A 16,403-nucleotide genomic window follows, 5' to 3' on the forward strand; every position below is an offset into this window, starting at 1 on the left:
TCTTCCTCTCTGTGTGTCTCTCATAAATAAATAAATTTTAAAAATCTTTAAAAATAAAACACCTATCGGGAACCCTGGGTGGCGCAGCGGTTTAGCGCCTGCCTTTGGCCCAGGGCGCGATCCTGGAGACCCGGGATCGAATCCCACGTCGGGCTCCCGGTGCATGGAGCCTGCTTCTCCCTCTGCCTGTGTCTCTGCCTCTCTCTCTCTCTCTCTGTGACTATCATAAATAAATAAAAATTAAAAAAAAAATAAAACACCTATCAGTATCTAGCATACTATATAATTTTCTTATGTATCTTATTTATTATTTGATCATTTTCTAGAATATAAGCTGCGAAGGGTAGGAATTTTTGTCTTTTTTTTTTTTTTAACCTCAGCACTTAAAACTGCCTAGTCCATTACAGGTGCTCACTTAAGATTTGTTGAATATGTGAACAAATGAATGATTCCTGGCACAAAGTATAAATCCTCAGTAAACATTATTTGAACTGAAATAAAAAATGTTGGCACAGCCTCCCACGTAATACAGACGGGAGAACAGGTATGTACATTGCTATATGCAGAGTTCTCTGTAGATTTTTTTTTCACATCATCCTATGTTTTTTTTTAAAGATTTTATTTATTTATTTATGGAGACACAGAGAGAGAATGAAAGGCAGAGACACAGGCAGAGGGAGAGGCAGGCTCCATGCAGGGAGCCTGACGTGGAGCTCGATCCAGGGTCTCCAGGATCATGCCCCGGGCTGCAGGCGGCGCCAAACCGCTGCGCCACCGGGGCTGCCCCCATCCTATGTTTTTAATGAATATATTTCTTTCATAAGACATCCATTAAGAGTTCTCTGTAGATTATATGTTTTCTTTGATTGTTCATGTAAAGCTATATGTGTGTACAGTAAACTACAATTCATAATATAACATTTTATTATATTATACATAATCTTTAATATTATAGACTATTTATACATATAAATATTAGCAAATAAAAACAGAGGCACTAAAGATTTTCCAATTTTATTTAAATGAGTTCAAATCAAAACTCGAGAATCTAGGTTAACATACATTGAAGTAAGGTACAGGAATAGCAAAATTAAAGTGAATGCAGATTATATGGATAGCTCGATTCCTGTAACATAAAACTCAAATGCAAAGATGGAATTCCTTAAGCTCTTTACCCCAACGGCATATTCTGATCTCCGAATATGATCTCAGTAGGAAACTCTTCAGATGTGCAAAATCTCAAGTCTCTCAAACCTGAAATCTGTCAGTAGACACCAAAAATCTTCAAGGCACATTAAAGCGTTCTAGAAAAGAAGCTGTTTTAAAGCTACGGTTACTGAAACTACAAAAGCACCCATCAGACCCTCTCTGGCATTTTTCTGCTGAGGTGTCAATCAGCCTGGGATCAGCCTTGGGCCGGGGCTGCGTCAGCACCAGCGCGGGCTTCCTCCTGTAAATCATCCCCTGCACAGGCTTCTGATTCAACCGGAGGCTTCTCTTCTTCTAGTTCAGCATTTCCACCAAAGCTTTCCCCCTCTGCTGTCCCTTTATCGTGACTTCTGGCAACAGCTTCATCCGAAGCTGCACTGTGACCCTCGGGGGGCATTTCAGGGCCCGAGCCCAGCGCTGCCTTTGTACCCTCGGCCCCAAGCGCAGCAGCCTCCGTGTCACCTGCACAGGCCGAGGCCTCTGGGGCTGCACCTGCAGCATCTGGACTGTCTTCCGCGTCCACCTCCGGAACTTCCACTAACGATACTGCATGGACTTCAGAACCTGCTTTCTCAGCTCCCAAAACGTTCTCTTTTTCACCTTTAAGATTTAGTCCATTAAACAAAGTGTTAAACAGCACGGGAACACGGGGGATCTCTGCACAGTCATTGTTAAAAATGAGACAAATCTGTATGTACTGATAGGACATGGTCTTCAAGGTGGCCTCTTAAGTGAAAAAAGGAGCAATGTGTATTGTATGGCACCATATGCGCTAGGGCAAGAGGAGGGAAGATATACCCAGGTGTTTTTTTTTTTTAAGGTTTATTTATTTATTCATGATAGACATAGAGAGAGAGAGGCAGAGACACAGGAGGAGGGAGAAGCAGGCTCCATGCAGGGAGCCCGACGCGGGACTCGATCCCGGGACTCCAGGACCTCACCCTGGGCCAAAGGCAGGCGCCAAACTGCTGAGCCACCCAGGGATCTCCACCCGGGTGGTTTTTATTTGCAAAGACTCTCTCCAGGAGGCTACGGAGAAGCTGGTATTATTGCCTGCCTCTGGGAGGGAAAATGGGGACCTGCTTTTTCATAAACGCTTTGAACCTGATAAACCTTAAAAAAATTTTTTTATAAATATTATTTATTTTAATACAAGGAACGTGAAGACAATCCTGTCTCAACCTCAGTTTTATCATCTGTAAAATGAGGATATTGATAATATCTACCTCACAGAGCTACTGTGAGGGTTGATGAAAATAATGTGTACGATTTATCATACATTTTTTATCATTTTGGTTTAAAACCAAAAGTGCAGGGCGCCTGGGTCACTTAGTAGGTTAAACACCAGACTCTTGATTTTGGCTCATGATCTCAGGATCTGGAGATCCAGCCCCTGTGGGGTTCCGCTCTCAGCAGGGAGTCTGCTTGGGATTCTTTCTCCCTTCTGTCCCTCCCCACCCCAGTAACAAAGAAATGCTATGGAAATGCTGTTATTTCATTATTATTACAATCAGCCTTCTCATAATTGTATTCAGTGGTGTTTATTGATGATATTCCATTTCTTACTGATGTCATGACTAAAAGGCTAAAACTGGCTCATAAGTAGCTTTTTTTTTAAGGATTTTATTTATTCATGAGAGACACACAGAGAAAAAAAAAGAGACATACAGAGAGAGGCAGAGACACAGGCAGAGGGAGAAGCAGGCTCCCTATGGGGAGCCCTATGTGGGACTCGATCCCAGGACCCCCGGGTCACAACCTGAGCCAAAGGCAGATGCTCAACTGCTGAGCCATCCAGGTGCCCCTCATAAGTAGCTATTATCTGTCCCTAAAGAGTGATCATAGTCATTAATAATAATGGTATTATAATGGAGATGGAAAAAAAGTATTTATTTATAAAAATTTTATTTATTTATTTATTTATGAGAGACTCACAGAGCGAGAGAGAGAGAGAGGCAGAGACACAGGCAGAGGGAGAAGCAGGCTCCATGCAGGGAGCCCAACGTGGGACTCGATCCCGGGTCTCCAGGATCGCGCCCTGAACCCAAGGCAGCGCTAAACTGCTGAGCCACCCAGGCTGCCCGGAAGAAAAAGTATTTAAAGCAGCAGTTTAAGGCAAAAAATACACATTAGAGTGAAAATATAGTTTCTGTTCCAATAGTTGCTATTTTATCAATCAGATCACCTGAGGGACTTAAAAAACATGATTGACTGTCCTAATGTCAAGTGTACTTTGGGTAAGCACCCAAAACTGAAACGAAAATTAGCTTTGTGATTCAAAAAAAAAATGAGGGAAATGAAAGGTGAAGCTGCTGAGAGAGACAGATACTAAAATTATGCCTGCATGAATGGAAGCCTGAGTAGGGGAAAAGGAACATTACCACACAAAGAATTCAAAGTCACTGGTCAGCAGTACAAAAGTAAAACGTCTCATTTATCTGATGCACTCATCCAAAACATAACAATATTCTTTAGGTTTTGGTCGGGCTTTCCCTTTCTCAATGAACTCCCGCCCAGAGCCATTCTATCAAGTTGGTAAAGAAGCCAAAAACCAATAGTGTTCCATTGCTAGGCTAGGGTGATGGAAGTCAGTGCCTCAAGGGAAAAAAACAATAAATTCACTTTACCTTGCAGTGGATGTAACTCTGCTTTGGTTTTTTCTTTCAAATTTGTTATATGTTCCGTGGGTTTGGCGTGCTCCGATGTGACCATCTTATAAGTCTGAAAACAAATGTGTGCTTAAGGTTATTTCTGGAGTTCAAGGATTCATCATGCCAAATTCAAAGGTATCTACGATTCAAATAAGAGAAACCAATGCGCACCCTCTACTCTTCTGCTTCCCCTTTGGAAACGTTCGCTATGAAGCAGAACACTTTATTTTTATTTTTTTTTAAGATTTTATTTACTTATTCATAAGAGACAGAGACAGAGAGAGAGAGAGAGAGAGGCAGAGACATTTTGGCATTTATCCCTGAGAAATGGGGCCTGATGTGCACACAAAAACCCATATACAAGTGTTCATGATTGTTTATTTGTAATAGCCAAAAAGCAGGAATCTGTCTGGGTGTCCAACAGCAGGTGAATGGTTAAATAAACTGGTACACGCATAACGTGGAACAGTATTCAGGATTAGAAAGCAATGAGCTGTCAATACAGGTATAACACTTTGGATGAGTCTCCAGGGAAGTATGCTGAGGGGAAAAAGCCAGTCTCAAAAGGTTATGTACTTTATGATTCCATTTATGTAGCATTCTTGCAGTGGAAAGTGATAGAACTGGAGAACGGATTAGTGGTGAGGGCCAGGAAGAAGGGAGGGGAGGAGCAAAAAGCGACTGAGAGCAATTCTAAAGGGCTACACCAGGGAGCCTGTATCTTCACAGTGGTGGTGAATACACGAATCTCCATGTGACCGACTTGCCCAGAACTAAATACACACACATATACACACAATGTGCATGTAAAAGTGGTAAAATCTGAATAAGGACAATGGATTTTTATCCACGTCCATTTCCTGGTTGTGATATTGTATTGGAGCTTTCAGGAACGTTAATCACCGGGGGAAATGAGGCAAAGATGATATGAGATCCTCTGGGTATGAGCTCTTATCACTGCATGTGAAACTCGATCATCCCACAATAAAAAGTCTGAAAAAAGTCTTCCAAAATAGCTTATTTGTAGACCCTCATGAAGACTCCTTATGTAAGCTAGTGTTATTCCTTAAAAGCAGCACTATGACCTGACCATGGTTCTTTTCAGAAACAGAACTGGGAATAACACCATCTGAAGCATAGATCCAACGTGCAGGCTTCCTTTCATTTCATATTCAAGTAGTCGTCTCTGGCCTGTACTCATATTAGCCAATGATATTTCAAAAATGAAAATCCCACTAGTCAGATAATATTGTTTGTATTATCTCAGCTTTAAAGAAACGTTGGTAGTGATTTATCACTCGGTAGTAGGATGACAGATTTTCAGAATCTGTATATTTGTATATAGTATTCTCAAAATTTCTCATAATGAAAGACCAAGCATCTATTACAAATTATGCTTTGTGGGCAGTCCGGGTGGCTCAGCGGTTTAGTGCCGCCTTCAGCCCAGGGCCTGGTCCTGGAGACCTGGGATCGAGTCCCACATCGGGCTCCCTGCATGGAGCCTGCTTCTCCCTCTGCCTGTGTCTCTGCCCCTCTCTCTCTCTCTCTCTGTGTCTCTCATAAATAAATAAATAAATAAATAAATAAATAAATAAATAAATAAATAAACAAAATCTTTAAAAAATAAAAATAAATAAAAATTATGCTTTGCAAATCACAAACCATTTGATAGCATGTTAAAATTAGACTGTGGAAATGGAAAATCTATAACCTCAAGGGTGGAAGTGATATGGAAGTGGCCCTATCAAATCCCACAGGGTTTGGTGAATTCCAACGTGAACCATTGGGGTTTAAAACAGGCAGAGCAAAAAAAAAAAGAAAAAAGAAAAAAGAAAAAAAAATAAAAGAAAAAAAAGAAAAAAAAAAGAAAACAGGCAGAGCAAACAGGATCAGCAGGAGTGATGGTCATGGTTTCTGAATAAGAGCAGGGACTACTCTTCTAGTCGGGTGGGAGCTCCTTGTAGCTTATAAAGCCACTCTGCTGACTTGGCACCCTCCGTCCTCAGTATACAGAGCTGAGCCCGTGTAGGGGTTCACAGTCCTGAAATCGCCAGCCCAACAATGAATGACATCCTAAGGAATGTTACCTTTTTGTTGTTGTTCAAGGGGCTAAAACACAAGGTGAGAAGAAAGACTAGTTTAGACAGAATCAAAGAGATGATGGTATTAGACTGATTCATACCCCTGTGGCCAAGAGAACCTACCTTTTCCAAATCTAACATGGTCAAATGCAGGGTGGAAAGAAGGCCTACCGGAAGAAGCCTTTGGAAGGCCTCCAATCTAGACTCTGGAATTTATTTCCAAATGGTATTATTTATATTATATTATTGTATTATAATATAATAATAATATATAATATAATGATAATGATATTATTTTATTATATTATTTATAAAACGTTAGTATTTAAAATATCCCACAAATAGCTCAGACCCTCAAAAAATTGATGTGACCTGTGCCTCTCCCAGATTCTAGGATGTCCTCGTAGTAAAAGATTTTACTTGGAAATGAAAAATTGGCTAGTGAGCATCTGTGGATTCAATTCAGATAAATCTAGGACAGCACTTATTTTAGTATAGGACAAGGAAGGGGACTCGAATACAGGTTTTCAAGTGCCTCGTATTCTGTATTTCCTGCTGACAAAAGCCTAAGATTCTTAGGAATTAAGGCTTCCACCATTCAAGAGTAAAACTACATATTCCTAGAGGTGGAAAGGGACTTGGAGAGTATCACCTTGTCCAACCTCCACTTCCACTGTGAGAGAACAAGGCTAGAAAGAACTCAAAAGCGCAGTCAGTTTACAACCTTCCAGTTTACGATGGAGAAAGAAAGAATTCGTAGACTGGAGCGGTTCATGTCTGGCACTAATAAACATAATTATGGGTACAGTTAGTTCCAGATGAAATTCCATCTTCCAGCTTCCCATATAATCACAAGGCCTAGTCCACTCTGTTTCTTCAATGGCTTACATCCAACAATAGTAGCCCTGGGCAGTGAATTCAACATTAAGCCATTGAAAGATGGTAGAAGAAACAAATCTAGGTATGAGTGAAAGCTGATAGATGAGGGGCCACTGGGTGGCTCAGTGGTTGAATGCCTGCCTTCAGCTCAGGGCATGACCCCACTGTCCTGGGATCGAGTCCTGCATCAGGGTCCCTGTGGGGAGCCTGCCTCTCCCTCTGCTGCGTCTCTGCCTCTCTCTTTGTGGCTCTCATGAATAAATTTTAAAAATCTTAAAAAAAAAGTTTATGACAAAATGATAAATGATTCAATAGACTCATCTTATTTAGTGTGCAAATATTCCATCATTTTAAGTTCAAAATTATGTCACCAAAAGCTTTTTTTTTACAATAGCCAAACTGTGGAAGGAGCCTCGGTGTCCATCGAAAGATGATGGATAAAGAAGATGTGGTTTATGTATACAATGGAATATTCCTCAGCCATTAGAAATGACAAATACCCACCATTTGCTTCAACGTGGATAGAACTGGAGGGTATTATGCTGAGTGAAGTAAGTCAATCGGAGAAGGACAAACATTATATGTTCTCATTCATTTGGGGAATATGAATAATCGTGAAAGGGAATATAAGGGAAGGGAGAAGAAATGTGTGGGAAATATCAGAAAGAGAGACAGAACATGAGAGACTCCTAACTCTGGGAAACGAACTAGGGGTGATGGAAGGGGAGGTGGGCAGGGGGTGGGGGTGAATGGGTGACGGGCACTGAGGGGGGCACTTGACGGGATGAGCACTGTTATTCTGTATATTGGTAAATTGAACACCAATAAAAAATAAATTTATTATTAAAAAAATAAAAAATAAAAACATAAAAAAAGCTTTTTTAAAAAGATTTTATTTATCTATTCATGAGAGACATAGAGAGAGAGGTAGAGACACAGGCAGAGGGAGAAGCAGGCTCCATGCAGGGAGCCCGCTATCCGCTATAGGGATCACGCCCTGGGCCGAAGGCAGGCGCTAAACCACTGAGTTACCCAGGGATCCCAAAAGCTTTGTTTTACAGTGATTACTTGGGAGGAGTGGGTAAAGGGACCAGGGAAGAAAACACTTTTAATCTTCTATGTCTATTTTGAATTTTTAAAAAATGTATGGATTAATATTACCTTTGTAAAATAATGAAGGTATATAAAGATATATAAAATCAATAAAAACTATGAAGACGGGGATCCCTGGGTGGCGCAGCGGTTTAGCGCCTGCCTTTGGCCCAGGGCGCGATCCTGGAGACCCGGGATCGAGTCCCACGTCGGGCTCCCGGTGCATGGAGCCTGCTTCTCCCTCTGCCTGTGTCTCTGCCTCTCTCTCTCTTTCTCTCTCTCTCTCTGTGTGACTATCATAAATGAATAAAAATTAAAAAAAATAAATAAAAGCATCACCGATAAAAAAAAAACTATGAAGACAAGAAAAAGATTCAGGGAGGAAAGAATGAATAGATGTAACACAGAATTTTTAGGGCAGTAAAACTATTCTGTATAATACTATAATGGATATATCATTATACATTTGTCCAGACCCATAGAATGTACAATATCAAGACTAATGTACACTATAGACTTTAGTTAATAATAATGTATAAACATTGATTCATCAGTTGTAACAAATGTACCACACTGATACAAGATTGTTAATAGAGGGAGTGCTGAGAGGAGGTATGAAAACTCTGTACTGGGATCCCTGGGTGGCGCAGCGGTTTAGCGCCTGCCTTTGGCCCAGGGCGCGATCCTGGAGACCCGGGATCGAATCCCACATCGGGCTCCCGGTGCATGGAGCCTGCTTCTCCCTCTGCCTATGTCTCTGCCTCTCTCTCTCATTCTGTGTGACTATCATAAATAAATAAAAAAATTAAAAAAATAAGAAAACTCTGTACTTTCTGCTCATTTTTCTGCAAACGTAAAATGCTCTAGAAAAAAATAGTCTATTAATTTAAGTTAATCTTTCCAAATAGTTCTTGTTAAATGTTAATAATAGTATCTACCTAATAAAATTGGTGTAATTATTAAATGAGCCATAAGTCTGTCATTTGATAGATGGATACTCAAATGTCAACTAGTGTTATTAGTATTTAGAATAACATCTTTTTTTTAAAGATTGTATTTATTTATTCATGAGAGACACAGAGAGAAAGAGAGGCAGAGATACAGGCAGAGGGAGAAGCAGGCTCCATGCAGGAAGCCCCGTGCAGGACTCGATCCCAGGACTCCAGGATCACACCCTGAGCCAAAGGGAGACGCTCAGCCGCTGAGCCACCTGGGCATCCCTATGATAACATCATTTTTACTGAAAGTCACCCATACTTGGCAGTGTATGATGTATAAGAAATGTTGATTTATACTTTAAAAAAATCTCCATAATCTCATATATTTAATTAATCCCATGTCCTGACTTTAGCAATGCTTTGAGTTTTACCATAGGTTGTAAAATATATGAATTCCTGAACATTATGGTTATTTAAACACTTACATAATATCCACCAGCACTGACTGTGACACCTACAACCAGATAATAGATCATATTTGATCCAGATGGTCCAGGCAATTTGTTAGACGTCATCCAGCGAAGAGATGCTAGGAAAACAAGTTGAAACGCAGTTAGCTCCACCACTTAAGCAAAACTATTTAAAATAATTATATCTTAAAAAAATTTTCCCCTTCAGTGAACCTAGAATCTATTAACATCAAGCGCTTTTGGCTTAAGGGAATACAGTATTACAAGGTAGGGTAATAATTCCATTTGACATTTTCCCAATCTAATTTGACAAGTGCTCATGAAACCTGTCACCATCATGCTTAGCATCATGCTTTTCTTGGAAGGAGTGCAGGCGTGGGTAAGGAGAAATGACAAAAGCACTGAACAATTTTAACAGTCAAACAAGATGCAAAAGAAATCCACTTGCTGTATGTACTCTACCATAGGATTCAATGGAAACGATTATTTTTCCAAAAAGTGAATTAAATATATTTGTACTTAAAACTTACATGTTAAATAAAACATGTTGAAATCCAACACATTTCTATAAATCTATAATACAAATCATTATATATATAAATGTACATACAAATGTAGGCAGAAATCTTATTTTTTCTAACAAAAGCCTCTAAAGACAGGTACATATAAGCTTAAGACAAATGTCACAAGGTCATGTTTGAAATAGAAGTACAATCCTGTACAAACTAATAGAAATAGATAAGAGTGCTATATTATTATGTTTAAATATATAAACCTTACCTATACCATATGCCCTGGAAGTGAAATTTTTATGATAAACTCAGAGCTAGAAATAACTGAAAGTTCATACAGCTCAAATTCTTTATTTTAAAGATTAAAAAGTAGAGGCATTTATATATTTGTTCATTCATTAAATACAGCCGAGCACCTCCTATGTGCTTGGCATGTTAGAATCATTAAGGATATAACCGCGAACAAGACATACTAGGTCCCTAGCCTCAAGTAGGCCACAGACAAATAATTGTAGACAAATAACTGCAATGCAGTAGGACGAATGCAGGAACAGATGTAAGTAGAAGTTGCAACAACAGCATGGAAATTCAGTGAAAAACCTCAGCTAGTTGGCTCAAGGTACCTGTCACAATTGAAGAGATGTGACCTGGGTTTTGAAGGAACAGTAGAGGAGATTGTCAGATAAATAAGGCAAGAGAAATTGCACTGGAGGCAGAAGGCACAGTACATGCAAGAGCAGGAGAGCCGTGTGACTGGGAAAGTGCAAAGAAATCGGACGTGGCCTGACACAGAGTATGGGTGTGAGGATTAGTAAGAAGTTGTGATTTGCACACGGCAAATATTAAGACATTTGCACTGATCACAAACCTTTGTAGTAGCAATACTAGAGAGATTTCTTGTATGTGTTTTTAGTTCGGATACAAATGACCATCTCTTGCAAAAAATATTTTCCCCCACAAATGTACCCAAAGAAGCCAGAATAAGAGGTAATGGCTTTGACTTGTGTGTGTGTCGGGGGGGGGGGGGGCTTTTGTTGGTTTAAAAATACATTTGTTATTAAATAGGGAATATGTAGCTTCCATAGTTGTCAACCAGCCACAGATATCAAAAAGATTATTTTAAGTAGGAAGCAATAAAGAACTCATCAGAGATTTAGGTAAAGACACACACAAATACACTTATGTCTGTTATTTAAAAGAGCAATGAAATGAAAAATAAAGATTAATTAGTTTAATTTGAGCATATCCATACAATGTGAAATAGATACTTGAAATTTTGCAAAAGAATGTTTACTTACATGAGAAAATATAGCAAAGCTATAGCAGAATAATCCATACAGGGCTATCTCACTTTGAGGAAGCCAAGTGCATAAGAATAAAACGCAAGAGGAAAAAAGGTCTGGAGCATTATATACACTAGAACGTAAATGGTGGCTTTCACTTAGGATTACAGGTGACTTCTATTTTGCCTTTTTGCATCCCTTCCAAATGATCGATTACAAACCCAAATTCTTTACTCATTAAAAAGTCATATTTTTAAAAGCAAAACACAGAAAACACAATCTGACGAGGCACAGCTAACATCTTGCCCTTCGATAAAACTGAGTTTTATTTCTCATCAACAGAGAAAGTACCAGGAAAAAGGTCAATGAACGTCCCTGACTGGGGCCGGGTTTGCAGTAAATAATGGTTCTTAAACTACTTACACAAATCAGGGCTGCGAGGGAAAAACAATCAGACGAGAATTAGGGACAGATCAGTGCTGCCACAGCCCGAATTGCTTGCTACCCACCGATTTAGGATTTTTAACCTACTTTCCCCTTATCCCAAGTTGGGAAAGAAATCCTCTGAAACCGTCGTTACAAAAGGGGTGTGTGTGTGTGTGTGTTTGCGCCTGACGGGGGTGGGGGTGGGGGTGCGGGCGGGTCCCCAGGCCGCGGTCGGGTCAGGTGGGGGGGTGCGGGCGGGTCCCCAGGTCGGGGGTGGGGGTGCAGGCGGTCGGGGGCGCTCCTCTCTCCGCACCCCACCCCCCCAGTCACCACCGTCACCTGCCTCGGTCCGGCACCAACCGCTTCTGCCTGTTTCGCCTGCGAAAAAACCGTCTCTATCTCCCTGCGCGCAAAGATCGAAGGAAACGAAGATGCCTTCTTCTGTTACCTGCCAGGCAACTTATTCCCGGTGTTTTAAGAGAAACATAAAGCTAGCGGGACAGACCTTCCTTCCGTCCCACCGCCAGCATCACCACCACAGGCCTAATGAATGTGAAAAGAAAAGGGAAAAAAAGGTCCACAGAATTTTCTGCAGGAGTGTTTCTCTCTCTGTCTCTCTCTCTCTGGGTCTCTCTGGGTCTCTCTCTCTCTCTGTCTTTGTCTCTGTGTCTCTGTTTCTATCTCTGTCTCCATCTCTCTATATATATATCTCTGTCTCTCTGTGTCTGTGTCTGTCTCTCTGTCTCTATATGTATCTCTGTCTCTGTGTGTCTCTGTCTCTGTCTCTCTCTGTCTCTCTGTCTCTGTCTCTGTCTCTCTCTGTCTCTCTCTCTCTGTCTCTGACTCTGTCTCTGTCTCTCTCGGCTCGGATGCACGCTCCGGGCTACACCACCCGGGGCCTCAGGAAGGGAGGCAGCGCGCAGGAGGAGCGCGCCCTTCCCAGCCGGCGTCCCGGGGGGCGTCCCGGGGGGCGTCCCGGGGGCGTCCCGGGGGGCGGGGCGGAGGCCGCGGGGCTCCAGGCTAGAGCCGCGGGCGGGGGGGGGCAGACACGCGCGCTCGCACCCCGCGGGCCGCACCGCGCTCCAGGCGCTAGGGCCGGCGCCGCCGTGGCCCTCGAGGTTCAGTTAGGGAGCCTCAGCTCGCCCCGCGGCCGCCCCCTTAGGCCTCCGCTGCGCACCCCGTCTTCCCTGGCAGCCCCAGATGGACGCGTGGCAGGTCCGGGGGCGGCGGGGCCCAGCCGCTGGGACGGGGGAGCGCCCCCGGGTCCCGGGCAGCCCCAGGGAAGGGGCTTCGAAGGCCCGGGGAGCCCGGCTGCCCGAGCCCTGGACGAGCCCCGGCTGTACTCGCTCGCGGGCATTTACCGACGTCTGCGGGGCGGCGGGGCCCCTCGCCCTCCTGGCCGCAAGCGCGTCCCCCGCCGCCCGCCGCCCTCCGCCGTCCGCTCCGCCCTCGGGCAGCTGCAGCGCCCTGGTCCCTAAGCTCATAGAGGCGCTAAGCTACGCAGCCGTCAGCCAGGCGCCCTCCTAAGCGCTTTAACCGCATAGTGACTCCTTCCGACTCACCCCACCGCTGTCCCCATCTCAGAGATGAGGAAACTGAGGTTAACTCACTTGCCCCAGGTCAGGATTCGGGCCCGGGAAGCCCGGCCGGGACTCCGAAGGGCGCGGGAAAGGCTCCCTACTTCCGACGTCTTCCCGACCTTCGAGGCGTCCCCCCCCCCCCCCCGGGCTCGGTCCCCCCTTCCGCAGCCCCGGCCGCGCTCGGCAGGTCCAGGGCCGCGCGACACTCACCGTCCTTGCGCAGCGGCGCGGGCCCGGGGGGCGCCCTGAGGGGCAGCGCCAGCGTCCGGGACACCGCCCTGCGGAGGTACATCGCGCCCCGCGCCCGCCGCGCTGCACACTCGGGCCCGCGTGCGGCTGCGCCCGGGGAGCGGGAGCCGGGAGCCGGGAGCCGGGAGCGGAGCCGGGAGCCGGAGCCCGCCCCGGGGAGGAGCGCCCGCCGCGGCCCAGCCCCGCGCGGCCCGGGTGGTGGGGGTGGGGTGGGGGTGGTGGGGGTGGGGTGGGGGTGGGGCGGATGGGGCGGGGCGGGGGCTGGAAGCGCTCCCGGATTAGCCTGACATACAAGCGGTTTGCCAGCCGGGTGAAATCCTGACCCCGTTTTTTCTTTGTTTGGGGTTTTTTTTATTACCTTTTTAAAACATTTATTTATTTACTTATGATAGACATTGAGAGAGAGTGGGTTTTGTTGTTGTTTTTTTTTTTTTAAGATTTTATTTATTTATGCCTGAGACACACAGAGAGAGGCAGAGGCCCAGGCAGAGGGAGACGCAGGCTCCCCGCGGGGACTCGATCCCGGGACCCCGGGGTCACGACGTGAGCCGGAGGCAGACGCTCAACCACTGAGCCACCTCCTGAACCCATTAAGTCACCCAGCCCTTACTTAGCCTTCCTAGAGGTGGGAAGGGTAGCGGGAAGTTTCGGAGTATTCAAAGCCCCAGGAATACTTGGATCTCTAGGCAATTCACCGTTACGAAGACTTTTAACTATGAACTTCTAAAATGCTGTAGGTACCTCCACCGGTTGTGAAATTTAGGATCTCCACACGGACTAAAAATGCTGAATTATTAGTTTCTAACCTCAGATTTCAATTTATTGCTTCGTTGTGGCTACAAGAATTTGTCATGATTCGAACATGGAAACCAATAATTGATGCTTATTGAATTTCTTTTTTTTCTTTTAAAAAAAGACTTTATTTATTTAATCATGACAGAAATAGAGAGAGAGGCAGAGACTCAGGCAGAGGGAGAAGCAGGCTCCACGCAGGGAGCCGGACGTGGGACTCGATTCCGCGACCCCAGGATCACAACCTGGGCTGAAGGCGGCGCTAAACCGCTGAGCCACCAGGGCTGCCCGCTTATAGTATTTCTAAATGATTCATTTTTGGAAGGCACGTTTCCTCCTATAATAATCCCTCCTGTGTGTTTGGAACTTGATAGTTTATAGAGCACTTGCACCTTTATTATCTCTTTTAATTCTCATTTCAACATTCTCGCCTTTAGCAAATGGCTTGGTGGTAGGAAGGAATGTCCAGGGGCTGATGACCATGAATTAAAAAATAAAGGACGTGATCATAGTTCTTCTAGTGTCAAGTTCTCTTGGCATGTTACAGGCACATTTGCACATTTTTCTGTGTGAATAAACACTCCTTAGAGGTTCTACTTCTGCACCCAACTCTAGTAATATTTGACATACTCTCACTGGAAGAATACAAAGTCAATGATCAGAACTGGTTTTTTGACACTCAGAGTAGCTAGCTATCCCTAGTGATGAAACATTTGAATAAGAGCAATTAGGTGGGCAGCTGGGTGGTTCAGCGGTTTAACCCCACCTTCAGTCCAGGGCCTGATGCAGGAGACTCAGGATCGAATCCCACGTCAGGCTCCCTGCATGGAGCCTGCTTCTCCCTCTGCCTGTGTCTCTGCCTCTCTCTGTGTGTCTCTCATGAATAAATAAATAAAATCTTTTTAAAAAAAAAGCAATTAGGTAATCTGTAGGTAACGAGAGATGAAATTTTGGTTTCCAGACAGTGTGAGAAGGGGCTAGGCCTCCACCAAGGAGATAGCCCTGATAGTAGCAGAATGCAGGTTAGTGCATTTACTACGTTGAGCTGCATCAGGCACACATCCGTTGGCAACTAGAGATTAGCTATCTCCGTGGGGTGTGGGATGTTTAGTGAACTGCTAGCTGGTAGGACCAACGGACAAATCAAACCAAATCTGCCTTCCACTATGGCTCATTCATTCCCTGGTATACTTGGCGATGAATTTTTACTTGGTTGCCAGGGAGAAGTAGTCAAAGGCAATAAATGCATTAAATGAATTCATGTGTGCGTTATACTATTATTTAGTGTGTCAGAAGCTCCCCTAAAATGTTTTTTTTTCCTGCCTTTCCTTGCTACCCAGGGAAGGGTCCATATGGCGTTGCTTTGCCATATATGTTTTGCCATATGAAAGGGGAAACTTTCACAATGTCTGGGGCCCTTGATGTTCTGCAAATGACGGAGGTGGAGGCCCTCAACTTCCTTGTAGCAGGAACCCACTTCGGTGGTACCGACCTTGACTTCCAAATGGAACAGTACACAGGGAAAAGTGATGGTATCTACCTCCTAAATCTGAAGAGAACCCAGGAGAAGCTTCTGCTGGCAGCTGGTGCCGTTGTTGCCATTGAAACCCCAGCTGATGTGTCGCATCATCCAGGAATCCGGAATTTGCTTCTGCCGCGGGAGCCTCTCCGATTGCTGGCCTCTCTGCTCCTGGAACTTTCGCTAAGCTGATCCAGGCAGCCTTCCGAGAGCCAAGGCTTCTGGCGATGACCGATCCCAGGGCTGACCCCCAGGCCTCACCTTAGCCTGCCTCCCGTGGCTCTAACACAGACCCTCCCCTGCGTGGGCATTGCCATCCCTGCAACCAAGGGAGCTCATGCAGTGGGGTGCTGGCCTGGGAGATCCTGCGTGTGTGTGGCACCGTGTCCCCTGAGCACCCGTGGGAAGTCATGCCTGATGTCTGCTTCTGTGGAGATCCTGGGGAGATGGAAAAGGAAGAGCAGCTGACCAGGCTGTGACCAAGGAGGAAGTTCAGGGTGAGTGGACGGCTCCAGCCCCTGAGTCACTGTGACCCAGCCTGAAGTCGCAGATGGTCTGCAGGCGGCCTGGGGCCCTTTGCACCTATTCAGCCGCCGCCCCCCCCCCCCCCCCCCCCCCCCCCCCGCCCAAGGACTGGTCTGCAGCTCCTGCTGCTCAGGCCACTGAGTGCGTAGGAACAACCACGGAGGGGCCTTAAGCTGCTCTTCTACAGAGGCAAACAA

At 44.8% G+C, this 16,403-nt stretch overlaps 1 protein-coding gene and 1 pseudogene across 2 annotated transcripts; one reads left to right on the plus strand and one right to left on the minus strand.

Moving 5' to 3' along the window:
• Positions 1-998: 998 nt before the first annotated feature.
• On the minus strand, positions 999-13,488 carry MGARP (mitochondria localized glutamic acid rich protein). Of its 2 annotated transcripts, none has more exons than XM_055317128.1 (4): positions 13,332-13,488; positions 9,336-9,439; positions 3,837-3,930; positions 999-1,809 (listed from the first exon to the last, which is right to left on the minus strand). In XM_055317128.1, exons 1-4 carry the CDS (start codon positions 13,411-13,413, stop codon positions 1,406-1,408), a joined length of 684 nt encoding a protein of 227 aa, XP_055173103.1. In that variant the 5' UTR covers positions 13,414-13,488; the 3' UTR covers positions 999-1,405. The 2 variants fall into 2 exon arrangements, with proteins under 2 accessions (XP_055173103.1, XP_055173104.1); XM_055317129.1 differs by lacking the exon at positions 13,332-13,488 and adding an exon at positions 13,152-13,199.
• A 2,079-nt stretch (positions 13,489-15,567) lies between these two features.
• On the plus strand, positions 15,568-16,213 carry LOC129504347 (40S ribosomal protein SA-like; annotated as a pseudogene).
• The last annotated feature ends 190 nt before the right edge of the window (positions 16,214-16,403 follow it).

Source organism: Nyctereutes procyonoides, unplaced genomic scaffold (assembly GCF_905146905.1).
Source record: "Nyctereutes procyonoides isolate TBG_1078 unplaced genomic scaffold, NYPRO_anot_genome, whole genome shotgun sequence".
In the NCBI taxonomy this organism is placed as follows: domain Eukaryota; kingdom Metazoa; phylum Chordata; class Mammalia; order Carnivora; family Canidae; genus Nyctereutes; species Nyctereutes procyonoides.